At 37.1% G+C, this 23,576-nt stretch overlaps 2 protein-coding genes and 1 long non-coding RNA gene across 3 annotated transcripts; all 3 read left to right on the forward strand.

The window, feature by feature from the left end:
* Positions 1 to 1,749: 1,749 nt before the first annotated feature.
* LOC136267683 (extracellular matrix protein 3-like) lies at positions 1,750 to 4,305 on the forward strand. Its single transcript, XM_066062830.1, has 6 exons — positions 1,750 to 1,922; positions 1,969 to 2,106; positions 2,156 to 2,368; positions 3,406 to 3,546; positions 3,802 to 4,008; positions 4,058 to 4,305. Exons 1-6 carry the CDS (start codon positions 1,772 to 1,774, stop codon positions 4,243 to 4,245), a joined length of 1,038 nt encoding a protein of 345 aa, XP_065918902.1. The 5' UTR covers positions 1,750 to 1,771; the 3' UTR covers positions 4,246 to 4,305.
* A 395-nt stretch (positions 4,306 to 4,700) lies between these two features.
* LOC136267684 (uncharacterized) lies at positions 4,701 to 8,493 on the forward strand. The gene is made up of 4 exons (XM_066062831.1): positions 4,701 to 4,863; positions 5,031 to 5,330; positions 5,388 to 5,502; positions 8,211 to 8,493. The coding sequence occupies exons 1-4, from the start codon at positions 4,701 to 4,703 to the stop codon at positions 8,491 to 8,493; spliced, it is 861 nt and encodes a 286-aa protein (XP_065918903.1).
* A 6,846-nt stretch (positions 8,494 to 15,339) lies between these two features.
* Positions 15,340 to 16,131, forward strand: LOC136266928 (uncharacterized). Its single transcript, XR_010706380.1, has 3 exons — positions 15,340 to 15,424; positions 15,546 to 15,711; positions 15,761 to 16,131. It is a non-coding gene; the product is annotated as an uncharacterized lncRNA (long non-coding RNA).
* Positions 16,132 to 23,576: the final 7,445 nt, after the last annotated feature.

A 23,576-nucleotide genomic window follows, 5' to 3' on the forward strand; every position in this document is an offset into this window, starting at 1 on the left:
CTATAATGGAGTAAATTTGAAATGTAGCTGAATGCTCTATTAGGGTGACTGTTCTATTAGAGTATCTCGTTCTCGCATTTGCTACATGTAGTTGTGTTTTGAATCGTAACTCAGTAGTTTGTAATCCGATTCTTCTGTACTACTGCAAGGACTTTCTATGATAATTGTTCCAGCTGCACACCAATTTTCAGCTCATTTCTCTCAGCGGTTTGCCTGGTAGGCGTGAAAACTAAAGGTTTTTTATTCATAAAAATTAATCGCGTAATTGTGACACAGGTTGGGTTTTGTGTCATATCTTGATGGCCTTTACCTGGATTTCTTTCAAACCACCAAAAGGAACTCCTACGATAGTTACTCCATCTATAGGGACCCGCCGATTATGCTGGCATAATTATGAGCATAATAGGTGCCTGAAAGCATTGAGCATAATGCTAGCATAATAGGTAGAATATTTGTATGAATTCTTGCTTATCAAAATAGCTATCACTGAAAGATCGATATACTCTAATAGAACAGTCAGTAACTCTAACTCTAATAGAACAGTCACATAGCTGACTGTTCTATTAGAGTATATCGATCTTTTCTGTGATATGCATTTTGACAAGTAAGTTTGTGCTTCAGCCACTTGTTATTTATCCATAAACTGGAAATTATTAGCAGAGCATGAGAACTGAGGCATAAATAATTGGGAATAATTTGAGCATAATAGGTAAGTATTGAGCATAAATTTAAGTATAATAGGTAAATATTTGAGCAGTGCAGCACAGCATAATAGGTAAAATTATGAGCATAATTGGCGGGTCCCTATCCATCTACATAGCAATTTTCACCTCATTCCTTCAAGGGGTTTACCCTGTGGGCATGACAGACTTCAACCTTATTTTACCTGAAAAATCGGTCATAACTCCATGAATGTTCATTGGATTCCTACCAATCTTGGTACTGAGATCCATTAATGAGCCCTTTAAGTGTTCCAAATTTCAGCCTGATTGGAGCACAAATTTGTGTTTTATGGCGGATTTTGCAAAGTGTGCGAAAAGCAGAAGTAGGAGATGAAGAAAAAATGTAGAAAAACCCCAAACTTTGGCCACTTGTATTTCGGAAATGGCTGGAACGATATTTTTCAAATATGGAATGTAGACTCCCCTACATAGCTGGCAATTCTGTAGCAACTTTGGTTTCAATTGGATAAGAGATCATGGAGTTACAAAGGTGTGAAAATAGTGTTTTCTTTCTTCCTGTTAATATACTCACAGTGTGGCGTGCCAGCTTCTTTGGCTGCATGACACACTACCGTGTGTGTTGGTATAATAACACTAGAGCAAATACACATACGACTGTTATTAAATTGTCATTTGGCCTTTTTTGTAGTGTGTGATTTTAAAAAGTAGCCTAACGACAATTTAATAACAGTTGCATGTGTAATTGCTCTAGTTTTATTATATAGTTAGATGCAAAGAGAATGGGTAATACTGCATTCACCTGGCCGCAACTTGATGTCAGTCCTTGTTCTTACCAGCTGTTTAACAGATTGATCATGGTAATATTCCAATCTAATTGGCCGCAACTTGATATGAGTCCTTGTTCTTACCAGTCATGTTGAATAAGCTTTGTTTGATTGATTCTACTTTGCTTGGCAGCACACTTTTTTACAGCTCCAAGGCTGTTTTTGTTTTAGGATTGAGTTTATAGACCTAATTTCTATTTGAATGTAGGAGGAAATGATTACAGAAGTCAAAGGATTATCGCTATTACTGTACCAGCTCATATAATGTCAACATCATTCACTATAAACATCATTGATGACAACATTGCAGAATGTGATGAAACATTTACACTAACACTTAGTGTTCCATCCTCACCTTGTGGAGTTATTAGTGGAAGTGATGATACTAGTGAAGTGATGATAAGAGATGATGATGGTAGGAGAAGTGCTAGTGATTATGTTGTGTTATTACTGACCAACAGGTGTAATGTTGTCATTTGACCAATCACAATATTTTATTGAAGAGAACATGACTCCATTATCAGTTGGTCTAATACTAAACAGGACAACCTCTGAAGATGTTATAGTAGAAGTTAGTGTGAATGATAGATCAGCCAAAGGTAATAGTTATTAATTGTTGATGTAAAGTTGAGGGATATTCTACTACAGCTGGTATTGACTATGATAGATCAGGAGCTCCACTAGTGTTTAATGTGACTATTAGTAGTGGAGTGACATCATCATCATTTGATGTGAATATCAATAATAACACAAGACAAGATGGAGATACGATGTTCTCCATTACTATTAGACTGATATCAACTTGTTTACCAATAACCATCAAGTCTGATACTACCAGTGTGACTATCATTGATGATGACGGTATAGTTGCACTGATGTTATTTATAAGTGTTCTACTTTTTAAAATTATTTACACTTGTATATCCATCACAACAATCCAAGTTTAATATAATAAATTCTTTGAGTCATGGCTGAGGATCTGCTGATTATACTGACATACTTTTATTTATCATTCGTCTAGGGACCTGCGGTAAGGTTAAATAAAGTCTGTGTAGCAAGGAGTCAGAAAGATGTAGAAATCCCATATGAGGTGGTTACTTGATCCACCGACAACTTTGAGCAAAACTTTACATTGCTAAGAGAATCAGGCATGATGGAAAATTTTCACTTCTAGCTAATAGATAAAATTCTAGCCTAAACATTGTTAGCCTTGTACAGTGGTAGTACTGTAGCCAGTAAGGCCAAGCCAATGTGTGGTTATTGCTAATTGTTGGCACTAAACAGAGAGTTGCTCTAATAGTGCAGTCATTTACTCTATTACTATATACAGTCACCCAATTAGAGCAGTGGCAGATGCCCACCCAAAATTTCCTAGGACAGCAGCACCCATTATTACAGGCAAGAGACAAGTAGTGCATACGTAGGTAGCATGATATATTCATTGTAAATCAGCAGTTGACATTGAGAAACATTCAATAATTGCATCACATGATCCAAGTTGTGTACAGTACCATGTGATCAAAAATTTTGGTGAGGAAGAGAGAAACACAAGGAAGTAGGGAATCCAGTTTTTTCCACATCCAGAATACTTAGTTGTGAGTAACTGCACAGATTCTCTTGTTGGCAGGTTACAGAACAAGACAATTAGGTGTAATATTCATTTCTAGAACAGCCACACATACATAATTGTCTTGAGTTTATCATGTTTACTTTTGTGCGCAGTAAATGGCAGGTCATCTTTGTAAACAATGGCTAGCAGATTTTCTCTATAATGTACAGTAAATCTTATTTGTCTTGAACAACACTTTTAATGCAATTAAGCATTAATTTTCATTTCTGATAGTTATGGAATACTAGGCATTTTTGAGATTGATATAAACTTACTTTCTTTCAATTAGTTCTTCGTATTCAGTTTTCATCAACAAGTTTTAGTGGATCAGAATCATCTGGTGAAGTGTTAGTCAGTATTGTGATGTTGGGAGGAAGTTTTGATAGAAATATTAAAATATATGTCAGTCTACGTGGAATAAATGTAATAGGTCAGTGGATACTTATAAGTATTATTAGCTAATTAGATAAAGCCATTTTTGAAACAATTAACAATTCTGTCTACAGTTATACACAGATATAGCAAAAACTAATTATGGCTTGTATCATCCTATCCTTAAAGAATAAAGTCATTGTTGCTATTGGTTTAGCTTCCATACAATAAATCATTTGTTTAAAATTAGCTATGTTCACTTTAGTTAATATGTCTATGTGTTATGCAAAAGTAAAAATTAAGTAATTTGCAGAAGAAAACGACTTCCGTCCTACTCGTCTCACTGCTACAATTCCTGCTAATGCCACTACCACTACAGTGAGAGTACCAGTGATGAGTGATAGTATTGTTGAGGGAGATGAGATGTTTAGTATGAACTTGAATGTACCATCATCACTTGGTCCTGGAATAGTAGCTGGTTCTGTTACTAGTGCAACTGGAATAATACTGGATTCTACTGGTAAGCTTAAACATTTGCAAAGTAATTATTTACATAAATGTTATCACAGATATAACAGTGCAGTTCACACAAACACAATACACTGGTTCAGAAGATACAGGATTTGTACTGGTAACATTGGAACTAGTTGGAGGAACATCCAGTAGACCATTTGATGTCACTGTTACTCCATTAGAACAGTCACCAGTGTCTGCAAGTAATGTTGTCTATTTTTATTATTATTGCATCTTCATCTGATTGTGTTATAGGTACCTCTGATTTTAATTCTAGAGCTTTTGATGTAACATTTAATCCTGGAGATATTATTAAATCCTCAAACATAACAGTGTATAGAGATGACATAGTTGAATTCAATGAAACTTTTAATATTGTCATATCTCTATTACCTCTTCTTAATCTTCATATTAAAGTAGATGACAAAATTTCCATTGAAGGACATATAGTAGATTCCACTGGTAAGAGCAGTGTCTATACATGGATTTCTTGTTGTAAATGAAATTCCATTGGCTTAGATGTGAAAAATATATTGTCGTGCAAAGTTTATTGTGATTAATTGTTTTGTAGTGATTGCCTCAATCACAGAGTATCCTGATAACTTCACAGTTGTATATGAGAATGATAGCATCACCTTATCCTGTAATGCCACAGCTAGTGGCCCCATTATGTATCAGTGGAGGAGAAGTAGTAGAAGGATGATTAATAACAATGCCAAAGGAGTCAACACGCCTACACTAACTATATCATCGGTTACACAAGATGATGAGGATGAGTATTACTGTACTGCTAGTTATGGTGTATATGTGAATGGGACAAGTCATGTAGCTGAGTCAGAGAGAGCACAAGTTGTTGTATTTGGTGAGACCACATGCATGCATCATTATTATACTTGTGTAAATGTTGCGCAAAATCTTTGATATATAACTTTCATGATCTTTTATTCATTATCAAGCCAGTATTAAATCTTTCTTGTTTATTTATGTTGTCTGTTTGTATTTAGTTATTTTATGCATCATTATGTATAGGTCCTCCAGTAGTAAAACCATTTGATTCAGTCTATTATGCTATTGTTGGACAGTCATTTACTCTGAATTGCTCTGCTATAAATGATTATGATTCACCCAACAGTTTAACATTTGCTTGGTTTAAGGACAGCAACTTAATAAATGAAAATATTGTACAAGTAAAAGTGGTGGACTCCACCACATCTCAGCTAGTTATAACACAGTTGGATCCTGACCAACACGGTGGACAATATTCTTGTGGAGTATATAATAATGAGGTATCTGATGCTGTGTATATATCTACTAGTTTAATAATTGAAGGTTAGTTTGCATATGTATATGCTCAACAACTGTGATTCAATAGTTGTTGATACACAGTTGCAGACTTTACTAAGCTATTGGCCAGTGCAGTTGAATCATTCAGAATCAACGAAACAAGTTATGCTGTTAACATCAGATTTGTGTTGCCAAATTTCTATGATGAACCAATCAGGTATGTACAGGGTACCTTGTATAGAATGTTTTATACATGGTGGCTAGCAGCAAACTGCTACAATTGTTTTGATACAAATTGTGATAGCAGAAAAATACCATATTGGCCCAAAAAGGAGGTGCTTAATATATACCTGTACCCTAGTAGTTGTTGTGCATTCAGTCAAAAGTAATGACCACATCTCCAGGTCCATTTAACATGAGGTGCCAAAAAGTGGTTATAATTATGCTAGGGTTTGCATAGTTGATTGCACTTATGGCAAGTAGCATTTGGATTACGTACATGCATAGCCTCATTTCTGACTGTTGCAATTGGAAATGCAAAACTGTATTTGCTCTCACTAAAGATATCACTATTAGGCTTGAGCCAAATATGCTTTGAAAATTGCCTATTATGCTTTTGAGCAGTGCTCAATAATCCAGCCTATTATGCTCAAAATTATGCTCTCAAAATTGTGATTATGCTCTAGAACTGACTGTTTATTAGAGTATAATCTGTATTTGCTGACTGCTGTATTAGAGTAACTGACTGCTCTATTAGAGTATCTTGATCTTATTACCATAAAGTGTGAATAATCAGTCAAGAAATAGTAAAATAATAACAATGCAAGGTTTTTTGATATGAAATGCAGTAATAATTTGCAGTGTGCTCATGTTGTACAGTATTTGTGGCGGGCGCATTGCACAGTTTATTTAGAATTCTTGAAAATCATCCTATTATGCTGACATAATGCTTGATGCTTTTGCCAGCCTATTATCCTCGAAATTATGCCGGCATAATTGGTGCAAGCCTAATCACCATACTAATAAGTGCTATCCCATGGCCAGCACCTGTTATACACCAAGGAATAATTATCACTCAAAGTAAACAAGTTCTGTTAAATTCCATATCCAACATAATTTGAATATTTGATGCATTAATGCTTAATAGCAAGCCTCTCTTGCAATACCTTTATTCAGAATGTTCTCTGACATTCAACCATATCAAACAGTACAGTAATACTGTTTACGTACAATTTTCCCAAAAGTGATGTGCCACTAGGTTTGAGTACTAGAGAAAATCACCCCGAGCCAGACAACCAGGAAGTACAATATAACACTTAATGCACCGCCTTGCTTGTGTGTATGAAAAATACAGTACTTGGGAGGTGTATCGAGGCAAATACAACACTCGGCTTCACTTAGTGCTGTATTAGTCTCTCAACACACCCCCTTGTACTGTATTTTCCGTACACACGCACGGTGGTGCTTTAACTCTAACATAAATGCAGGAAAGATTTAAATATGGGTCAGTAGCTGGTATGGTCTGACTATGTATGGCTATGTTGAATGGACAAATCCTAGAGATATCACGCAAAATTTCAGTTATGCGAGTTTAATGTTTTAATCAGTACTATTGTATCGATTATGGCATACTTATTAAAGGTAAGCTTTCTTGTATTTTCATGTAAAGTGGCAGCTTCGTTGTATCAGTAATGTGGGTGTGGGTCTGTATTCAAAAATGTGTGGAAACGCTTGCTGTAGCACTAGTTCTCACCTTAGCTCAACGTTTTTCAACTCATAGAATAGTGAGGACAACAAAATGCTTTTGAGTGGTTTTCATGGCCTAATCCAAGCCAGGGCTACAACCAGGCAGCGATCGTATAGACATTAAGGCTGAAAATTGATTGTGAAATAGATTTACACTCACATGATTAGTATGCATGACTTACATTCAGATGTAGTTTGGGAAAAGTCACCAACTTGCTACATTGCAAATGTATATAGCCTGGGTGGCTCCTTTGATCTCAGGCATGAAAGTGATACATTCATTAATGCTATGAAACTAAAGTGGTAAGTAGTCCTTGCTTCCTAACAGTGGAATATTTTTACAGTGTACATGATATATATATAACATTTTATTAGACACAATACCTCTGTTACTTGCTTAGACCACATGCAGTGCAAGTGTAATGGCATACGTAGATAAATCTCTTTTCTCTAACTCTGATAGTGTATTGACATAACAGCTCCATTTATAATGTGCATTAAGTACTGGTACATATAGCATAAAAATAACAGAATGGCACCATACATAATTATCATAACATTCATTTTGTGTCTCCACGTGCACCCCCACCAAATGAATTTTACACTCTGTAATATGTTCAGCCCGTTATACAGCATTACAAAAGAAAAAAATATTAGAAGTGCCTTTACAGTCAATCCAGTCAGTACAATATACACAGTCAGACAATTTCCATTCTAAATGTGATAGTCAGCACATAGGGAAGCCTTTAAGTACTACTGCATATCGACACTTTGTGCTGTCAGCAAAAAGATATGGGTCACAATGTTTGGTCCATGATGCATCCATTGTGTGTATTGTGATATGCCTAAAGACATCTGAACTATCAGTGAAAACCAAGCCCTTATATACATAGGCTTAGCAGTTATTTTGAAGGCATCAGTTATTTAGTCAGTCAGTAGAAGGTTCCACTGAACAGCAATTTTAATATTTTGTATCAACCTATTAGAAAGCATTGTAAGTCGTGCTGAAGGTACTTATGAGAGCTTGCCGCGGCATCATAAATGTATTATTTTAGGCTGGTTTCTGATCAATTATTTTATTAGGAAGTGCAACCTTCATGATCCCTGTTATACAGTACTACCATACCATGTGATATTTTTAACCACAATGTAATCCTGTGTTGCTTGTTATGGTTTTAGCCACTGGGTTGTTGTTGTGACCATGGATGGAAATGTGACTCCTTCTTTAATACCAGACAGTGATCTTGTCAGTTATTCTGAATCAATTGGCCACACCATGTATGTTGCAGTTGTAAAGGATAACACAATTGAAGACCAGTGGGAGAAAACTGTAATATTGGGGAATGGAAATACAAGCACATGGAATGGTAAAACCTATTACAATTCTCCTCTCAGTAAAGGTGTTTCATACCATATATTCATAAGGGCCTATGCTGCCAGTCATTTTGATATGGTGAGTTGATATCAAGACACACGGTAGTGTGTCGTGAGGCCCAAGAAGCCGGCGCGCCACACCGTGAGTATATTTACAGGAAGAAAGTAAACGCGATTTTTTTCACACCTTTGTAGCTCCATGATTCCTTATCCGATTGAAACCAAAGTTGCTACAGAGGTGCCGGTTAGGTAGGGGAGTCCACATTCCAAATTTGAAGAAAATCGCTCCAGCCATTTCCGAGATACGAGCGGCCAAAGTTTGGGTTTTTTTTCTTCGTTTTTTTCTTCTACTCCTTTTCGCACACTTTGCAAAATCCGAAATAAAACACGAATGCGTGTTCCAATCGGGCTGAAATTTGTCACACTTAAAGGGCTCATTAAGGCGAACCTCAGTACCAAGTTTGGTAGGGCTCCGATGAACATTCACGGAGTTATTACAGATTACTTGCGTAAAATAAGCCGGTCGAAGGTCTGTCACGCCCACAGGGTAAACCGCTTGAAGGAATGAGCTGAAAATTGCTATGTAGATGGAGTAACTATCGTAGGAGTGCCTTTTTGTGGTTTGAAAGGAATCCAGTTAAAGGCCATCGAGATATAACACAAAACCCAACCTGTGTCACAATTACGCGATCGATTTTTATGAATAAAAAACTATTAGTTTTCACGCCTACCAGGCAAACCGCTTAGAGTAGTGAGCTGAAAATCAGTATGTAGCTGGAATAATTATCATAGAAAGTACTTGCAGTAGTACAGAAGAATCGGATTACAAACCACTGAGGTATGATTCCAAAGCCAACTACGTGTAGCATATGCGAGATCGAGATACTCTAATAGAACAGTCACCCTAATAAAGCATTCAGCTACGTTTATAACTTACTCCATTATAGAATTATATTACATTGCAAGTTATTCTGTAGGGAGTTCAGCTACATACAGTTAATCTTATAGACAATTCAGCTACAAGCAAGTCACCCTGTAGAGAATTCAGCTACAAATATGTTGCTGTAGAGATTCAGAACATTATAAGTCACACTGAAGAGAATTCAGCGATAAACAAGTCACCTTGTAGAGAGTTCAGCTACAAGTCACTCTGTAGAGAATTCAGCCACAAACAAATCACTGTGTAAAGGGTTCAGCTACAAAAAAAGCTACCCAGTAGAGAGTTCATCTAGATCAGCTACAAACAAGTCATTTTAAGCAATGTTCAGCTACAAGTAACTCACTCTGTAGAGAGTTCAGCTACAAACAAGTCACTCTGTAGTACAAACAAGTCACCGTGGAGAAAGAGTTCAGCAACCAATCAAAGAACCACCATGTAAAAGAGTTCAGCTATACAAACAAGATATAACTCTATAGAGAGATCAGGTAGAAACTTAACAGATCACACTGTAGAGAGTTCAGCTAGAAACAAGTCATCCAGACTAAGTAGAGAGATCAACTAGAAAACATCACCTTGTAGAGAGTTCAAATCACCCTATAGATAGTTCAGCTACAAACAAATCACCCTATAGATAGATCAGCTAGAAAAAGTCACCTTGTAAAGAGTTAGCTACAAAGAAACTACCATGTAGAGAATTCAGCTATCAACAGATCATCCTGTCAAGAGTTCAGCTAGAAACAAGTCATCCTGTAGAGAGATCAACTAGAAGAAGTTACCTTGTAGAGAGTTCAGCTACAAAGAAACAACCATGTAGAAAGTTCCACTGCAAACAAATCAAACTGTACAGAGTTCAGCTACAAACAAATCACCCTGTAGAGAGATCAGCTAGAAACAAGTCACCTTGTACAGAAATCAACTAGAAGAAGTTACCTTGTAGAGAGATCAGCTGCAAACAAACCATCATGTAGAGAGTTCAGCTGCAAACAAATCACCTGTAGAGAGTTCAGCTACATATAAATCTCCCTGTAGAGAGATCAGCTAGAAGAAGCTACCTTGTAGAGAGTTCAGCTACAAAGAAACCACCATGTAGAGAGTTCAGCTGCAAACAAATCGAATTGTAGAGAGTTTAGCTACCAACAAATCACCATGTAGAGAGTTCAGCTAGAAACAAGTTATCCTGTAAAGAGATCAGCTAGAAGAGGTTACCTTGTAGAGAGTTCAGTTATGAACAAACCATCATGTAGAAAGTTCAGCTGCAAACGAATCACCCTGCAGAGAGTTCAGCTACGAGAATATCACCCTATAGAGAGTTCAGCTAGAAGAAGTCACCTTGTAGAGAATTCAGCTTCAAAGAAACCACCATGTAGATAGTTCAGCTGTAAACAAATCATCCTGTAGAAAGTTCAGCTACGAACAGATCACCCGGTAGAGTTCAGCTAGAAACAAGTAACCCTGCAGAGAGATCAGCTAGAAACAAGTCATCCTGTAGAGAGACCAGCTAGAACAAGTCACTTTGTATGTAGAAAGTTCAGCTACAAAAAAAATCACCCTGTAGAGAGGTCAACTACAAACAAACCTCCCTGTAAAGAGATCAGCTAGAAGAAGTTACCTTGTTGAGAGTTCAGCTAGAAAGAAACCATCATGTAGAGAGTTCAGCTGCAAACAAATCACCTGTAGAGAGTTCAGCTACAAACAATTCACCCTCTAGGAAGATCAGCTAAAAGAAGTCACCCTGTAGAGAGTTCAGTTACAAAGAAACCACCATGTAGAGAGTTCAGCTACAAACTAGTGACCTTGTAGAGACATCAGTTACCTTGTAGAGAGTTCAGCTACAAAGAAACCATCATGTAGAGAGTTCAGCTGCAAAAAAATCACCTGTAGAGAGTTCAGCTACAAACAAATCACCCTGTAGAAAGATCAGCTAGAAGAAGTTACCTTGTGGAGAGTTCAGCTACAAAGAAACCATCATGTAGAGAGTTAAGATGCAAACAAATCACCTGTAGAGAGTTCAGCTACTAACAAATCTCTCTGTAGAGAGATCAACTAGAAGAAGTTACCTTGTAGAGAGTTCAGCTAGAAAGAAATCATCATGTAGAGAGTTCAGCTGCAAACAAATCACCTGTAGAGAGTTCAGCTACAAACAATTCACCCTCTAGGAAGATCAGCTAAAAGAAGTCACCCTGTAGAGAGTTCAGTTACAAAGAAACTACCATGTAGAGAGTTCAGCTACAAACTAGTGACCTTGTAGAGACATCAGTTACCTTGTAGAGAGTTCAGCTACAAAGAAACCATCATGTAGAGAGTTCAGCTGCAAAAAAATCACCTGTAGAGAGTTCAGCTACAAACAAATCACCCTGTAGAAAGATCAGCTAGAAGAAGTTACCTTGTGGAGAGTTCAGCTACAAAGAAACCATCATGTAGAGAGTTAAGATGCAAACAAATCACCTGTAGAGAGTTCAGCTACTAACAAATCTCTCTGTAGAGAGATCAACTAGAAGAAGTTACCTTGTAGAGAGTTCAGCTACAAAGAAACCATCATGTAGAGAGTTCAGCTGCAAACAAATCACCTGTAGAGAGTTCAGCTACAAACAAATCACCCTGTAGAAAGATCAGCTAGAAGAAGTTACCTTGTGGAGAGTTCAGCTACAAAGAAACCATCATGTAGAGAGTTAAGGTGCAAACAAATCACCTGTAGAGAGTTCAGCTACAAACAAATCTCTCTGTAGAGAGATCAGCTAGAAGAAGTTACCTTGTAGAGAGTTCAGCTACAAACAAATCACCTGTAGAGAGTTCAGCTACAAACAAATCTCCCTGTGGAAAGGTCAGCTAGAAGAAGTCACCTTGTAGAGAGTTCAGCTACAAAGAACCATCATGTAGAGAGTTCAGCTGCAAACAAATCACCCGTATAGAGTTCAGCTACAAATAAATCTCCCTGTAGAGAGATCAGCTAGAAGAAGTTTCCTTGTAGAGAGTTCAGCTACAACAAATCACCCTGTAGAAAGATCAGCTAGATTACCTTGTGGAGAGTTCAGCTACAAAGAAACCATCATGTAGAGAGTTCAGCTGCAAACAAATCACCTGTAGAGAGTTCAGTTACAAACAAATCACCCTCTAGAAAGATCAGCTAAAAGAAGTCACCCTATAGAGAGTTCAGTTACAAAGAAACCACCATGTAGAGAGTTCAGCTACAAAGTAGTGACCTTGTAGAGACATCAGTTACCTTGTAGAGAGTTCAGCTACAAAAACAAATCACCCTGTAGAGAGGTCAGCTACAAACAAATCTCCCTGTAGAGAGATCAGCTAGAAGAAGTTACCTTGTAGAGAGTTCAGCTACAAAGAACCATCATGTAGAGAGTTCAGCTGCAAACAAATCACCTGTAGAGAGTTCAGCTACAAACAAATCTCTCTGTAGAGAGATCAGCTAGAAGAAATTACCTTGTAGAGAGTTCAGTTACAAAGAAACCACCATGTAGAGAGTTCAGCTGCAAAGAAATCACCCTGTAGAAAATTCAGCCACAAACAAATTGCCCTGTAGAAAGATCAGTTAGAAGAAGAGAGTTCAGCTGCAAAGAAACCATTCTGTAAAGAGGTCAGCTGCAAACAAATCACCTGTACAGAATTCAGCTACAAACAAACCACCCTGTAGAGAGATCAGCTAGAAGAAGTTACTTGTAGATTGTCAGCTACAAACAATGCACCCTGTAGAGAGAGCAGCAAGAGGAAGTCACTTTGTAGAGTGTTCAGTTACAAAGAAACCACCATGGAGAGTTCTGTAATAAATATATGTGTTATATATATAATTTGTACATTTACTGATAAAATCAGAATTATTTAAAGTACATCTGCTTCCTCTTTTCTTCTTCCTGTGGAAAAGAAAAAAGACAGGTTAAAGAAGTCCCAAAGCCGGCCTATGGCCGGCTTTGGCGTATACAAATACAAAAAGAAGTGAAATCTAACCCAAAAACCCAGCTGTAAAAAAAGTGTGCGGCCCTCAAAAAGGCTATGGTGAAAAAAGATGTGAAATCCAAGGTGGCTGCCAAGAAATGGCTGTGATGGTAGGTTAATGGTAAAAATTTTAATAACGGCAATTTAGGTGAATTTTTTGCCAAGACCAAGCGGCACAAAAATTCACCTGAATTGTTGTTATTAAAAGTTTTACCATTAACCTACCATCACAGCCATTTCTTGGCCGCCACCTTGGATTTCACATCTTTTTTCACCATAGCCTTTTTGAGGGCCGCACACTTTTTTTACAGCTGGGTGTTTTGGATTAGATATCATTAAACTGTAATGTTAGGAAATGGAAATACAAGCACATGGAATGGCAAAACCTATTACAATGCTCCTCTAAGTAAAGGTGTTTCATACTATCTGTTCACAAGAGCCTATGCCTCCAGACATATTGATTGTAGTGTTGTTTTAGTACAGCAAATTCATTTTAGTTTAGTTCTAGTTCTATTGCCCATAGTCCCCTAAAGTTTTAGTTAGTTTTAGTTCTAATACCCAATTCCACCATAGTTTTAGTTAGTTTTAGTTCTAGTATCTCAATTCTACCATAGTTTTAGTTAGTATTAGTTCTGGTACCCCATATTTCTGTACTTTTAGTTAGTGTTAGTTTTAGTGTTAGATATCTTCACATATACTAACCTTGGTAGCATGCCCTAGACTTCCAGAAACTTTAGATTTGGTGTTTTGATAGATTTTTTCTCATTTTATATCGATGAGGCAAACTGTACCAAGAATCCAATTCTTCAATTAATGCACAAAATTCACTGTTATCTACTAAATTCAGTGGTACATTGTTAGCACCTATAAAGGTTGTAAGATGAAATGTATAATAGTCTTATGTTTATTGCTGTTAGGGTTGCACAATTTAGATCCTAAACTATGTATTGGCAAGGAGGACTGTTTCAACTGGCTAGAAGAAACTCTCCTTTCTTTTTCCTTGTCTTTTCAATTTCAGCTGCTTCAAAAATATTTATAAGTGTCAGTATGGCATGTCTTCAAATGTTTCTTCAAGTTTATAGAATATTGTCCTTTAAATTCTTTTATACCACAAATCAAACCATCAGTACTTTTCACAGTACACACACTTTTGTCCTTGATCTTATCGTACCTGAAGTAGTTCACACTCCACTTGACTTAGGCCTTCCACCTGGTTTAGCACAACTTTCACTTGCCATTGTGCGCAAATGAACAAAAGCTCTAATAGAATTGTGCTTAAATAACCTAAATCAGCAGAATTAATGCTGAATAACAATGTTTTATGGTAGCATTTCCAGGCATCACCATCTTCAAAGAAAAGTGTTAAGTGGATATAGTGTACAATATCCTTTTATGTAGGATTGCTTGAGAAAACTTTTAGTTCTTGTCCTAAAAATTTAAAAAGTTTTGGTTTAGTTCTAGTTTTTGAACCGAAATTTGAATGAATTTTAGTTTAGTTTTAGTTTTAGAACTAAAATAGACCACAATTTTAGTTTAGTTCTAGTGTACTAGAACTAGAATTAAATTGCTGTACTAAAACTAGATTTAGTTTTAGTTCCTTAGAACTAAAACAACACTAATTGATTGGAATAGGTTTGGTGCATTAGCAAATTACTTATGAATATAAAAATTGTTAAATATAATAATGAAGTTTCAATTGGCTTATCTATGCAATTTAATGTATATGGCTCATAGGCGGTGGAGACAGGGGGGTCATCCCCCCCCCAATTTTTTTGGGACACTGTTTGCAAGAAAAGATCGAGATACTCTAATAGAACAGTCAGGATCTGGATACTCTAATAGAGCAGTCACAGTATTCAGAGAAGCAGTGTAGCAAATTACTTAGCTACGTATGTGTAGTTATAAATAAGGAGATATAATTGGTGGAGAGCAGCTATTGTTAGCAGGCTGTGACCTTTTTTTTTTTTTTTTTTTTTTTTTTTTTGGTCTTCAACTCTCAGCTGGCCTGGCCCCCTCAGTCTTTGGCCTGCTTCACTGCCCCTGATATGGCTGATGTATTCCATGTGACATATACTCTTTTCTACACAGAATCCACGATATGCATCAAGTGCTTTGTCACTACTAACTTCAGTTGGTATGTTGGCCAGTAATGTATTGCTTATTCTTAAATGTCCTACATTGTTGATTAACATGTATACTTTATTGGAGTGGCTAAGTTGGACATAATAAATAAGTGTGCTTTTTCTGCTTTTTAGACAACAATCGTCTTGACGATTCCTGCAATTGTGAATGTGGTGGTCACGTAATTGGAATTGCTATTGTTGCAGTTTTGTTGATAGTGGCTATAGTCTGTATTGTGGGATTGGTGATTTGGATTGTTCAGTTAAACAAAAAAAATACACAACTTCAAACATCAAAACAGTGAGTGATGTATTAAGAGATTATTTCACTTAGAATTTGTGATGTTTAGGGATTCAGCACCTCAAACAGCTAAGGAGTCAGCATATGAGCTAATAGATAAATCTGGTGATGTTAATATGGAAAAGAATCCAGCATACTCAGTCACTGGTGTCCAGGAGAGCTCAGTGGATCATCACTACGAGTCCATACCTGTTAATAATCGTTATACCAAAGCTAAACAATAACTACAAGTGGAGTCATGATAACTAACTGTAGTATACCTTTCATTTTAGATGTACTAAACTGTAACTTTGTAGCAGCTTTAATAACTTTACAAGCTTTAATACCATAGATATGCAAGGTTTTTTTGCATTGTACAGTGTATGTTTCTTTTACCTCAATGCTCATAGTTATCAGGTTTGGCATGGAGCCATGGACAAATGGAAAGAAGTTGTATACCAATTATACAGATAATAGATGAACATAAAGGCTGCTATAGGTGCTTGGTTGTTACAAACTTTGCATGTAGTAGTTGAGTTAGTAACTATTTGCAAGCATGATACAGCATATCTTGAAGCAATTTTGCTCAAATTTGGTATGTGGCCATGGGCTACTGATAGTGGAGGGCATGTCCACAAGCAAAAATTGTTTTGTTTCATAAAGGCAGCATGGAGTTGCAAATAAGTGAAAATTACATTTCTTTCTTACTTTCAATATACTCACAGTGTTGCGTCCTGGCTTCTTGGGCTGCACGACACACTACCATGTGTTTTGATCATGTACAAAAAGGCAACTTGTTATATAACTCCTGTGGATCTCCACTGGATGTCTTGTAATGTAGCTGAACTCTACAGCGAGATTTGCTACATTACTGAACTCTCAACTGAATGACTTGAAATGGGACTTAACTATCTACAGGGAGACTTGTAATGTAGCTCAACTCTCTATATACAATCTACTGGATGACTTGTATTTTGGAAAGGTGGGAGAGTATGTATGCAGACAGTCCAACATAATGGGTGAAGTGTGGCCCCTGGTCATTGTTCTGCTTTCCCAGGTTTGGAGGTGCCAAGGATCCCTTTGCTCCAGCCCATAGCTTAGGTCTGGACAACCAGAGTGCGTATGGTATTGGGATAGGCAGCAGCCATGGCATTGGGATAGGCGGCAGCCAGAGTGCTAATGGCATTGGGATAGACAACAGCAGTCAGCAGACCCTTGGTGGGAGAACCCATCAATTAAACAATTAAGGCATGTGGACTTAGTCCCCCTATGGATGTCACTTTTGGGGAGGGGAGTATCTATACTCACAGGTGTACCATGTGCCATAGTGAGCTATATGGCAGATAAAGCTGCCCAGTACTAGCCAAGGAAGGTTGCAAGAGTGGCCCACTACATCATGGCACACATTTTAAAAGACAGCAATCATGTGATTTAGTGTATTTACTATAGAAAATAAATGAATGTTATAGATGCAAATCACACATGTAACGAAGAATTGGCATTGTGGTGCAGTGATCAAGGAAAGGGTATTTAATAAGAAAATAAAGTGCTCCATTGGCACAGTGTGAACACAAAATGACTCACACATCCTGTGGCTTCTGCTCCAATTGTTTCAGCAATAGTTCATTTTTGTGGTTAATATACTTCAAACCTGAAGTGATTGGCCCATTGGATATACTGCTGGATATCTAAGTCAGGCTAGTTTGGTTCAGAGTATGCATCCCTGGTCAAGGGTATTCTCACTCTTTCCATCTCTTTGAGGTGTTACTAGGAGGGGGATACCATGTATAATTGGAAGGGTCCTAATAGCTACAGTAGTTAGCAAAGAAAAGGGGTTACAACCAACATAAAATCCTTCTATAGTCAGTATTCCTTTGTATACTACACCCAGGTGCCTACCCCCTCTCACTTCTACCTTATGATAACTGCAGGGGTTGGTGTCTGTCATAGTATACAACAACTATTGCATCTGAATTTATGCAGGCACCAGGTAACAGTTCCACCAATGCTAAGTAAATGAAGCTCACCTTTAAAGGTAGAGAAATGGAGAAGGATGCTAAGGGACCAGCCAGATATAGAACTGATCGATTCAGCACTTACTTGCAACTACGGTTACTGAAGGGTTCCATTGACCACAGGAAGATCTGTGTACAGTGTTGGGGGTAGTAATGCGTTACATAATACTAATATTATTATTACTTTTGTGGTAGGAAGTAATATAATGAAATATGCTGTAAAAAACAGGTAATATAACTCAAGTTATTTACTTGCAAATGTAATGCGTTACCTAAGTAATGAAGTTACTGTAACGAGTCTCATATTGCATAGTATTATTACTTTAAGTAACTAAGTTACTAATCTCGTTAGTGATCCACTGAGTAATGCCTAGCTACTGCGAAGTAACGAAGCTTACTGAATGAAGCTAATTCACCAGCTCCTTGCTTATAACCAAGATTTGCACATTGTCCAACAACACAATCATGTCACGTGATAAAGTAGTAGTTTCACACGTGACAGCTTAAGGCTGTGGACACAAAGTAATATAATATTATGTAATATTATTGTAGTTACTTTATTTTATGGGCAATATGTAACTGTAACTAAATAGTTCAATTGTATTAATATGCATTATGTAACGAGTTACATTTAAAAAGTAACTGTCCCAACACTGTCTGTGTCTCAACAAAGTGCAACATTTTATCAGCAGAGGAAATCCCAGAGGTTGTAACAGCCTACCCAAGGAGGAGATAGATTCAGGAAGACTGATTGGTCCATTACCAAGAGATTTAGAATTGATTTCTGGGGTTTGTATTAGCCCATTTGGGGTAGTTCCAAAAAGCAATTAGCTTGGTAAGTGGAGGCCAATTTTTGATATTTCTTGCCCATGAGGCCATAGTGTCAACAATGGGATATCAGAAGAACAGTCCTCACTATCATACGTCAGTGTCAATGGTGTAGCAAGGGTGGTGGCTATGTTAAGCAAGAACACATTGCTAGTGAAAGTAGACAACTAGTTCACCCAACAGACAGAATGTTGCTAGACATGGAATAGCAAGTTTTTTTGTATCTAGATACCTGTTTTCCATTTGGGCTGTGATTACCTTCAAGAATTTTTACAACCTTGGCAGATGCCATTGAGTGGAGAGCACAAAAGTGGGGGTCACTTGACTATTACATTATCTGTGTGATTACATAAGGATGCTGGGGCACTACTACTGTAGCAACCCTTCTAGAATTCTGCAGGAGAGTAGGCATACTAAAAGTGTGAAGGGCCAACTATAATACTGACCTCTTGGGGCATGCAGTTATTATGGAACTGCACCTGTCAGATAAGAGGCTACAACTCATAAGAGCAGAGGAATAGCTGAGTTGTGATTTGGCCAATTAGAAAGAATTAAAATTGCTATTGGGTGTACAACAGTGTAGGAAGGTAAACTGTGCTCCAGAGATGGATGCATCTGGAAACTGGAGCTGTGCAACAGTGTGTTGCTCGCACTGGTTACAGTGAGAGTGGCCAGTCGTTGGCAGATTGCTTCCAAAAATTTAATACCAATACTTTCTGTAAGAACGTTGGTAGGGTGAAGGAATGGTTTAACGGGTAGTTTCCACTGTGACAACATAGCCATGGTGGAGATCATGAATGTAAATGGGGGCTATAATGAAGATGCTCTGTTAAAGCAGCTGCTGAGGTCCTTATTCTTTATAACTGAACATTAAAAGTGAAGTCTGAAAAAGATAACACTCATGTGAATGCACTATTGACTGTGTAATAAGGGTTAGCAATTTTCACAGGATTTGGACACCCAAGTCTAAAATCCCACAACTAGATCTATTCATTCTAATGGTGAACAAGCAATCGGACCAGGTTGTTCACAGCTTTTACCAAACAGGTCTAGCACAATAAACGCACAAGGGTTACACAGCAGGCAAGAATTTTTTCTAAATTGCTGTAGTAGATACAATGTGACACCACTATTTTGGAGCTCCTTTGAAAAGGGAGGGCCTACTACGACACCTAACTGCCAGATCTTACCTATCGGCTGTAAGGCACATGCAGATCTCACATGGCCTGGGAGACTCGAAGATAGGTGTGATTCCCCAAATGGAACTAGCAATCAGGTTATGAAATAAGAGCAAGCTGGACATCCAACAAAGAAGAGGCTTCCTAGTCCTGCAGCTTATATTTCAGCAATGGAAAGAAAGAGACAAACTAAGATGTCATCATGCTGTGGGTAGCAATATACTTATGCTTCAATGGCTTTCTCAGGGTGGGGAAAACAGTACTCCCTCTGATAGTGTTTTTGATCCCTCACAGCATGTTATACAGGGACATTGTAGAACAGGCTCATTCTGTAAAAGTGTCCAGGACCTCCTGTGTTCGGTGGCAATGATACTGGCTTATATGACATTGAGAGGCCTAGCAGATGGCCCATTATTCCAGTTCAGCAATGAATGCACCCTCACAACCACTGCTTGAAGTATCTTAGTTTACTACAGTGGTATATCCCCAGTATATGGAACAGTTAATTGTTTGTTATTTTAGTAGTTTTTCAGTAAACCCGCATTCACTGATGTTTTACTGAGAGTTTAAAACTTAGTAAAATAATTATGTTCCATATACTTAAGTTTACTGACACTTTACTATCAGTATAACTACAGTAAGGCATCTTAACAAATTAGTAAACTAACAACCTTCAAGCAGTGAACGGTGCTTTTTAAGAAAAATATTACAGGAGTTGGGCATAGATCAGAACACATAATGCAGGCCATAGTTTTTGAATTGGAGCAGTAACAACAGTGGTAGCTCAAGGAATCCAGAAGAACTTCACATGCCAAAACATAATTTATGCAAAATGCAATATACAATTGTCAAACACACATGAAATCCACTGTATCAAAGATGACTGGACTGATTTGGTTACCGTATAATTTGGTGTGTAAGATATCCCACTTCCACAAAATTATAGGAATTGAAAAATCGTTTCCTGTATAATACACACTTGTCTGTCAAACACAGGCATTCTTGGTCGTACTGCATACTACTAGTTGTTTTGATATTACGGGAGGTGTTGATTATGGTAGTGGACTTTGCAATGTCACCATTCCTGCTAAAATGTTTGGAACATCATTTAGTGTTCCCATATTTGATGATAATATAATATAATGGAGAACGATGAAAGATTTTCAATTCGCATAGTTTCTAACTCACTACCTGAATATGTCATCGTCTATCATCCCAGTCTGACAACAGTGACTATAAGAGATGATGATAGTGAGCCAGTGTTATACCCAATTTTGCATATGTGACTGGGCGTGCAACAATAGGGCATGAATTTACCTAATATTCAAGTTTTAGTGACTCATAAATTTTTATGCCATTTTGCTATAGTCATGCAATTTTTCAGGCTTATATGATACATGAATACAAATAGTCTGTTCCAATACTAAGATATGACTATTATTTTATTGTGATAGCTGTCAAAATCACTTTCAGTCAGTCAACATACAGTGTTAATGAAGATACTGGATCAGCACAACCTGTACTAGTTCTCAGTAACTCATCATCAACTGATATTACTGTACAAGTTAGAGATACTCAGATTACTGCCACTAGTGAGTGAAGTAACATCATCACAAAATGTTAATAGTAGTAATAATGTTACAGGAGGCGTTGATTATGATTCTGGACCATACACTGTCACATTTCCTGCTGGACAGACTAGAGTTTCACTGAATATTCCAATCAATGATGATGGCATAGTAGAAGATAATGAGAAATTTACATTGTTTATAAACAAACCCTTGCCTAATAGGGTCACTGTTAGAAGACGTGATATTAAAGCTAGCTTCACCATAGTAGATAATGACTATAAGCAATATTTCTAGCAATAATGCTGTTTAATAATGGCCAGTGTTACTCTGTAAACCAAAATGGCATGGAATGTTTGTATGATTTAGCCATGGTGTATGCTGTAGAGACACATGACTAATATTTAAACATGCCAGACTAACTGATGTTTCAATAGAATGCGGATTAAGTTTCACTGCACCATGTCCTTCAATGTACTGTTGGGATAAACAAAGGCTGGTAGAAGCTTGAAAAATGAAGGTGGCCAAATAATGAGTGCACAACCATGATTAAAAGTATATACCTTTTAATGGTGGATGACACACTTCTGATGTACATAATCATCTTCTAGTGAGAATTATATCACAAGCACGCTAATAACATAGGCTGCTATTATAACTCACACATACATATATATTTGTAATTGCTCTATTCTTGAATATTGTGTTTACATGAATGTGTTGTGTAGTGTTAGTAGTGGAGTTTGGATCAGATGAATTTGTTGGTTTAGAGTCATCAGGACATGTATAAGTTGTAGTGATAATATCAGGAGGATCATCTATCACACCTATTGAAGTAGTGGTGACTCCTTCTGAGCAATCACCAGTGTCAGCAAGAGATGAGGGATACATTAACAAGTAACACAATGTATGAACTAGTGATTACTGTACTGTGATAGGATCAGGTGTAGACTTTGACTCTAATCCAATTACTATAATATTTGGTGTTGGAGAAGTGAGTGAAAGAGTTAATATACTAGTGAGCTGTGATGAGGAGGTGGAAGGAGAAGAAACATTTGATATAACCTTGTTCTGGACAAACAATAGTCCTCAATTGAGAAGTGGTAAACACACATCGGTGGGAAAGATATATGATTATAATACAGGTACAATAATGAGCAATTTTGTATAGTATAGATGTGTAATACTGTTAAATCTATAGTAGCAGTACATACTGCATACAGCATCAGATTCCTTTTAAGAATTCAAGAGTTTAAGATTTAAATGCAGTATGAAAACTAAGAAGAGACTTTTTCAAAATGCCCAACATTTAATGAAATTCAAAATCATGCAAATTCTAATTAGAATAACGGATCCAAGACAATAACAGATCCAGGATGGGGCATTTGGGGCAAATCCCTCCTTCACCCACTTCCCCCTTCTCCTACCTCTGTGGAAGAGCCATACTTCTTTTGATAGAAATACTATACACGTTGTCAGATTAAAAATGAAAACTGCATATTACCACCAATTATTACAAACACATCTGAAATCCAAGTTAAAACATCTGTCAAACACCCAAACTGTGTCACCTAGCACCTTCGGACCTACTAAGCACTTTTAAAAATAATTATCATGTTGCTGGTGTTTAAAACTTTCGTAGCCTTTTAAACTGCTTTTAAGACTTCACAACCATCTACAAATGCCATGATGACAAAAATCAACCTTCTAAGGAGTGATCATTGCTACTTAAAAAATGCAGCAACTAACAAGTGAACATGATCTGCTCCCCAACCACCTAGCTATATACAACTTAGCCAGTCTGTGCCCTTCCCCTTGCCAGCTCCTGGATCCGCAATTGCAAGATGTTTGAAAATTGGTATAACTCTAAGTTATCTTTTGCAATAATACTCAGAAAGTCCTCTGTGTCAATTGTGCTTGTCACACATTTTACTTTATAACTCTGTAGCAGTGTTCCAATTGCTTTGACACTATAAAGATTTTAGCTACCTGTTTACAGACAGATTTTCAACTTAGCAATTTATACTGTAGGAGTAACAAAAATATGAATGATTCATAACAAATTTTGTAGAGTGTGCCGAGAGAAATTTATGTTTATACAAAGAAATAATATAGCTATGTAGAAAACAAGAGAAATTTTAAGTCCAGGTATAGATCTTGAAGAATATTAAACCAATGTATGGATAGTGTGCCACCATGAGGATAAATATGGTGGGTTTTCATCATGGCACAATCAAGCTACAATGATAATCAACTATAATAACACTCATTTTCTCACCATATAACACACACTACTT

This window comes from Dysidea avara, chromosome 9 (assembly GCF_963678975.1).
Source record: "Dysidea avara chromosome 9, odDysAvar1.4, whole genome shotgun sequence".
Lineage (NCBI taxonomy): Eukaryota > Metazoa > Porifera > Demospongiae > Dictyoceratida > Dysideidae > Dysidea > Dysidea avara.

Excerpts from the sequence above, each read along its gene's own strand:
- LOC136267683 (XM_066062830.1), top strand. The coding sequence starts at position 1,772 with ATGTCAACATCATTCACTATAAACATCATTGATGACAACATTGCAGAA. Across the intron at positions 2,107-2,155 it reads GAATGATAGATCAGCCAAAG|CTGGTATTGACTATGATAGA; the intron begins GTAATAGTTATT and ends ATTCTACTACAG. Across the intron at positions 2,369-3,405 it reads GACTATCATTGATGATGACG|TTCTTCGTATTCAGTTTTCA; the intron begins GTATAGTTGCAC and ends TCTTTCAATTAG.
- LOC136267684 (XM_066062831.1), top strand. The coding sequence starts at position 4,701 with ATGATTAATAACAATGCCAAAGGAGTCAACACGCCTACACTAACTATA. Across the intron at positions 5,331-5,387 it reads TACTAGTTTAATAATTGAAG|TTGCAGACTTTACTAAGCTA; the intron begins GTTAGTTTGCAT and ends GTTGATACACAG. Across the intron at positions 5,503-8,210 it reads TTCTATGATGAACCAATCAG|CCACTGGGTTGTTGTTGTGA; the intron begins GTATGTACAGGG and ends TTATGGTTTTAG.